At 35.3% G+C, this 6967-nt stretch overlaps 1 protein-coding gene across 1 annotated transcript; it reads right to left on the minus strand.

The window, feature by feature from the left end:
- Nucleotides 1–741: 741 nt before the first annotated feature.
- cd247 (CD247 molecule) lies at nt 742–6387 on the minus strand. The gene is made up of 8 exons (XM_031840421.1): nt 6256–6387; nt 2133–2230; nt 1968–2012; nt 1804–1851; nt 1558–1590; nt 1396–1449; nt 1276–1305; nt 742–1185 (listed from the first exon to the last, which is right to left on the minus strand). Exons 1-8 carry the CDS (start codon nt 6314–6316, stop codon nt 1120–1122), a joined length of 435 nt encoding a protein of 144 aa, XP_031696281.1. The 5' UTR covers nt 6317–6387; the 3' UTR covers nt 742–1119.
- Nucleotides 6388–6967: the final 580 nt, after the last annotated feature.

Below are 6967 nucleotides of genomic sequence, written 5' to 3' on the forward strand. Positions count from 1 at the left end.
GTATATGAATATATATATATATATATGAATATATACGTGAATATATACATATATATGAATCCAGCAGTTGGCAGTAAAATGTCATATTTGTGTTCTTTAATCGATTTATTGAGACATTTTTATGAAACATTTTAATCTCAGAGATAAACTCAGGTTAGCTTTAACAGAGCGAACATGAAAATGACCAGAATAGCAAGATATTCACATAAAAAAACAGCACAAATTCTCAGGAAAATATCCAAACAATAAAACAAACGATTGATTGTTTCAAAGTTCAGATCGATCAGGAAATACTTTCACAACTCAACTAACTGGTTAAAGTATTTCAGTATAAAAGCATCAAAATAAGAAATCAAAAGCAAAATAAAAGTACAATGACATTTAAAAGGGAAGAACTTAAAGCTGCTCTACATATTGTTATTTTTACAGTACATGTTTTTGTAATTGTCTAAAGTACGGAGGCCCAAAGCGTCTAAAACTCAGCTGCTGCACCTCCCCTCTGGAACGCCCTCCCCATCCACATCCGTGAGGCTCCCTCCCTATCAACATTCAAACAAGCCCTCAAAACCCACCTCTTCAAACTTGCCTTCACCTGCTAACCCTGCACCCCACCCTCCTTTACATGACCCATTCAGCACAGCTTCTCCAGTCATTCTTTTTTCATTCTTTTTTTTGTTCTGTTTGTCTCTGCCTTGTAAAGCGTCTTTGGGTATCTTGAAAAGCGCTATAGAAAATTGATATATTATTATTATTGTTATTATTAAAACTAAATAAACTAAATTTAATAAAAAATAATTTTATCTTTTATTTTAATTCAGAGCCAGTGATGTGATTGGCTGTCATTTATTTTGATTGACAGTTGAAGAGTTTTATGGAGAAAAATAAGCTTCAATTAAATCATTTTACTGAGAAAATAAATATTTGTCTTTTCTCACAACTTTATGTTTCTGTTAAATTATTTTGTTAAAATATCTCGATGACATCACGATGAATAATTGTGATAATTTTAGGGATTTTATGGATAGTGAAAATGTTTTCTAAATAAAAGATGGGCTCTTTCCATCCTTGTGGTGTTTGAGAGGTGGACAGGACGTGAGGTGGACAGGAAGTGAGGTAGCATTAGCGAGGAGGAAGAGGCTGCATCTGCAGAGAGTCGTAGGTGTCTCTGGAGGCCGCGCTCAGACCCTGAAGACATGAACACAGCGATCAATACACATCAGATATCAAGAGTTGTATTAATAACTAACTCATATTAATAGCTGAAGCTTCACTCACCTGGTAAACCTGCTCGTTCTTTCTCTGACGCTGAGACACAAACATTAATAATGTGATTAATAATCAATCAGACACTGATCAATGAAGTGAACAGATGAATACGTGAAGAATCAGACTCACGTCTCTCTTAACAGGAAGCTCTTTGTATTCTCCTTCTGTACGGCCGGTCAGACCCTGAAGTAAACAAACCTCATGAGCATTAGTGTTCACACTAATGTTATACTTATTCATATCATCAAGTCACACACGTCATCGTTCATATTAACATGTTCAATGTCTTACGGTGTAGACAGCGTTGTCGTCCGTCGGGCGGTTCTACGAGACAGAACACATCACAATGAATCAGGTTCTTCAGGGTTCTAATCAACTCACTTCTTAAACTACTTCGCCTATTTTTCTGGAATATTTCGTAATGTTTGTTTTTCGGGTTCCTGGCGATGAATCGACTCAGTTATGAAATTATGGCACAGACAGGGTTCTGTTATATTCTATGTCTCAGGTTCTATGTAGAACCACAGCAGAACTCACTCTTTGTCTCAGCTGATTGTAAGCTCCAGAGCTCTGACCCTCCAGATCCTGAACACAGAGACACGTAAACAACAACAACAACAAACAATGACAATGATACTTACAGTATAATAATAATAATAAATATAACAAGTATTATAATAATATCCCATTGGTTGACTCACGCTGTAGACGCTCTCCTCGCCTCCCTTCACTTTGGTTGTAAAGAACTAAAAGATTTGAATAAAATATATTAAATTATGAGGTGAAGATGAGAAGACTCGGGCCTGGCCCTTTAAATGTGAATTGTGCAGCAGGAAGCCTTTTCAAAATAAAAGGAGTACACAGACCTTCTCCTTGATGAGCATGGCGGTGATGATGAGTCCGTAGAGACCAAGGAAGCCGTCCAGGATGTAACACAGCTGAGGGCTGTACATCATCACGGCCTCTGTGGAGGGAACACAGGCTTTTATTGTGGAGGGTGCGCACAGGCTTTTATTGTGGAGGACACACACACAGGCTTTTATTGTGGAGGACACACACACAGGCTTTTATTGTGGAGGACAGTCTTTTATTGTGGAGGCCACAAACAGGCTTTTATTGTGAAGGGTAGCTGTTATATTTATTTTCAAGAAGAAAGATGATTTCTAAAGTTATTTTTAGGAGCGAGGCATCATGGGTATTGTAGTGCGAAGAGTCTAAACAGCGGTCTCATAGATGAATATAACTTACATCGTCTGATGATCGCGGCATCAGCTTCCTCGTTCTCATGACAATGTGTCATGGTCACTTTAGTATCTCAAGTGTGTTCGTACAGGAAATGTGTGTGTGTGTGTGTGGACACGCGATCAGCTCAGCTTCACACATTTTAAAAATCAAATTAATGGCAGTATTAGTGACAGTATTAATGGCAGTATTAGTGGTAGTATTAGTGGCAGTATTAGTGACAGTATTAGTGACAGTATTAATGGTAGTATTAGTGACAGTATTAGTGGCAGTATTAGTGGCAGTATTAGTGATAGTATTAGTGGCAGTATTAGTGGTAGTATTAGTGGCAGTATTAGTGGCAGTATTAGTGGGGCGGCCGTGGCTCACTGGGTAGAGAGGGTCGTCCGGTCGGCGGTTTGATCCCTGGCTGCTACATGTCCTGTGCCGAAGTGTCCCTGAGCAAGACACTGAACCCCTAACTGCTCCCGGGCGCTTCTCAGCAGCCCACTGCTCCCAATAAGCTAGGGATGGGTTCAATGCAGAAGTCAAATTTTGTATATGTGTATATGTATATGACAATAAAATCTTCACTTTAGTGGTAGTATTAGTGGCAGTATTAGTGGCAGTATTGGTGATAGTATTACTGTGTACACAGAAACCTCTTTAAGAAACAAACTGATCTGTTTTTATGATAATTATGTAAAAGATGTTTTCATCTTCCAGTTAATTTAATAAAGTTTCATTTTGCAGTTTCTACCTGATATACTGAGGTACAGTGTGCAGTAAAACTACTAATAATACTGCGACAGAGACAACTGCTGCTTTTCCTCCATTCAACCTTCATTCATACTTTATGTCTATAATATATATTTATACTCAGAATGAACAGGAAGCTGTTGGTTTTGTTACTGGAACCAAACTGTCATTAAAATGTCAAATTAACTCGTTTACTGTAAACAGCGAACGGAAAAACTGGTCTGACGTCAGTTTCATGTTTTCTGTCGTTAGTTTTCCACTTTAAAGGAATCGCTTCATAAAAACAGCTGATGCACAATGAAACCGTACATCAGAGTACACCAGAGTACATCAGAGTACACCAGAGTACATCAGAGACAGTAGTATTAGCAGTACATGTATTAGTCACACACGGTTCTATTCAAAACCTGCTTTAAAAAAGGTTGAATTTAAGAGACAGTTTAAAACATCTTTGAACTACTTTAACATTTACTACTAACTGCTGTATTTTAAATATCATTTTTAAGGTCGATGTTTAGATAATCTATCGTAGTACTAGTAGTGGTATGTTATAGATTATTATTATTAGAGATAATTAAAAAAATAAAACATAATATTTCATATCAGACAGTAGTACTAGTAGTAAAAGTACATTACTTCTTTCATACAAAGACATGCAGCTCAGTGATTACAATTGATAATAAAAACGAATTATTTTAAAGAAACAGCAGTTAGTTTAAGAATTTCAAAATAAAATGCAAGTATCGCAGTAGTTGTACTACAGCAAGTATATTTACTAAAGTATTGTACATCAGCTTCATATTTAAAGTTATATATTAACGTTGAATCTGTTGTCCTGTAGATTGAGTTCTATTCAGAAGCTGCTCGTAAAAGGCAGAAGACACGAGATGAAACGATTGAAATATTATTACAGACGGACTCAAACAGGAAACTTTGATCTGGTTTCTGATGAATATCAAAGTTTATCTGACGATCATGAAGATGAAATGTGTCACGCACATCTTTAAAGAGCTTCAGTTTGTTCGAGTGATTTAATAATGTTATATAAAGGTTATATAAAGGTTATATAATGTAATAGTGGGTTAATAAAGGTTATATAATGATTTAATAAAGGTTATATAATGTAAGAGTGGTTTATTTGCAGCCCACCAGACTCTATTCATTTCTTAACTACTTTCAGCAGAAGTGCTCCTGGTATGATACGATAGAGTTCATGTGTGATGATTTTCTTTGTGCAGCTGCTCGTTCTCGTTTCTGACGTCGAGCGATGAAACTGCCGCCTCAAACGTTTTCTTTCGGGTCACATGACCTCCTCATCGCTTCGGTTTTAAGAGTTGCAGCTTAGAACCAACCACAGAGTCGCTTCCTGAAACTGTTTGTGGTCAATTAATGTAGTTTGAGCTGAAGCATGAAGTATTACTACACCTCAGACACTTTAAAAAGAAAAGTTAAAAAGGTGAAAGCAACATTTGAATCAACACCAAATGTCTTGTGTTGTCTCCTTAGACTTTAAATCAATCATTTAAAACATCTTTATCTAGTAAAAAAAACCTTATTTCTGAGTTTAAATGTGTATTAGAGGGTAATTTAATGTGTTCTGTAATGTTAATGACACTTTAATAACCTACATTTAATGGTTCTTTATGTTAATAACCCTTTAATAACATATTCAATGCGTTTTATGTTTTCATTTCTCTGCTGAAAACCAGCTGCTGGTAGAACTAAACTTTACTGGGTTTAAACTGGTCTTTACTGGTCTAACACGGTCTCGTAATGCTCTAAACTTTATTGGGTTTAAACTGGTCTTTACTGGTCTAACATGGTCTCTTAATACTCCAAACTTTACTTGATTTAAACTGGTCTTTTAATAGTATAAACTAGTATTTAATGCTCTAATCTTTACTTCATTTAAACTGGTCTTTTAATAGTTTAAACTGGTATTTAATGCTCTAATCTTTACTTGATGTAGACTGGTATTTTTAGTCTAAACTGGTATTTAATGCTCTAATCTTTACTTGATGTAAACTGGTATTTTTATAGTCTAAACTGGTATTTAATGCTCTAACCTTTACTTGATTTAAACTGGTAATTTAATAGTATAAACTGGTATTTAATGCTCTAATCTTTACTTGGTTTAAACTAGTATTTTAATAGTCTAAACTAGTATTTAATGCTCTAATCTTTACTTGGTTTAAACTGGTCTTTTAATAGTATCAACTAGTATTTAATGCTCTAATCTTTACTTGATTGAAACTGGTATTTTAATAGTCTAAACTGGTATTTAATGCTCTAATCTTTACTTATATATTTTGTTGACAGTATAAAGTTATAGAAACAGCATTAAATGATTTTTCCAGACGTCCAGTTAAAACATGTTTGTGTCTGCAGGTCCAGCTAACATTAGCATTTAGCTTTCAGGTTCAATTTAAAGTCCACACATGAATAAAGTCATGTTGTTTCTTCATTTTACACAAACTGAGTTGATGTCAGAGGAAACGTCTCAAGTTAAATCCTTTGTGTTGATGCTAATGTTTCGTTAGCTTGTGTGCTAATCTGTTACGTAAACAACCCAATGATGATTAGCTGCTACAGTTAGCTTCAGAAGCTAAAGTCATGATATTTGACAACATGGCCGCCAGAGAGAACAGAGACGACTCTTTTCTTCTTCACGGGTTTGTAATGTTGGAACACAGATAGATCTACATTACTACATATATACACAGTATATACACACATATATGTATATATTTATTGTATTTTCAGACCAGTTGAGGAGGAAGAAGCATCTTTTAGTTGAGGAAACTCTTTGAAATCTTCACCGACATCTTTTATTTTGTCGTTTCTCCAAAATCAACTTTTAGAAAATAAAGCAGATTAAAAAAAAGACTAAAATCTAAATGCGAATATTTTCTTCTTCTACTTCCATTATTAATCAATATGCTAATTAAGAGTAAGAACCGGAGCGCTCAGAGGGAAGTGAACGAATCGTTGGTCTTAAATGTTTCTTACCTGCTGGAGGAAACACTGAGACCAGGACCAGGAGCCCAGAGACCCAGGTCTGGATCTCCATCACGAGCCGGTTTTACTTCTTCTTCAGACTGCTTTAAGACGACTGACGACGTTTGGTGTCTCTGAGTCGAGTAGAAGTGGAACAGGAAGTGGTGAAGAGCTGCAGTCACAGGTGACACTCTCTCACTCTCACACACACACACACACACTTACACACTTATACACACTCTTACACTTATACACACACACACACACACTTACACACTTATACACACTCTCGCACAGTCTTGTTTCAGGAATTCTTATAAAATCTTCCTCTCAGGAGGAAACTTATTTTTTCTTTATTGTTTTCCTTTCAAAGTAAAAGTCCTGCATTTAAATTGTTACTACAGTAAAAGTATACATATATATACATATATATATATACTTATATATACATATATATACATATACATATACATATATATACATATACATATATATATATACACACACACATACAGTTGTGTGAAAAAGTGTTTGCCCCCTTCCTGATTTCTTATTTTTTTGCATGTTTGTCACACTTAAATGTTTCAGATCATCAAACAAATTTAAATATTAGACAAAGATAACACAAGTAAACACAAAATGCAGTTTTTAAATGAAGGTTTTTATTATTAAGGGGGAAAAAAAATCCAAACCTACATGGCCCTGTGTGAAAAAGTGATTGCCC

The sequence above is a fragment of the Anarrhichthys ocellatus genome, unplaced genomic scaffold (genome assembly GCF_004355925.1).
Source record: "Anarrhichthys ocellatus isolate YVR2014 unplaced genomic scaffold, GSC_Weel_1.0 scaffold2751, whole genome shotgun sequence".
Taxonomy (NCBI): Eukaryota; Metazoa; Chordata; class Actinopteri; order Perciformes; family Anarhichadidae; genus Anarrhichthys; species Anarrhichthys ocellatus.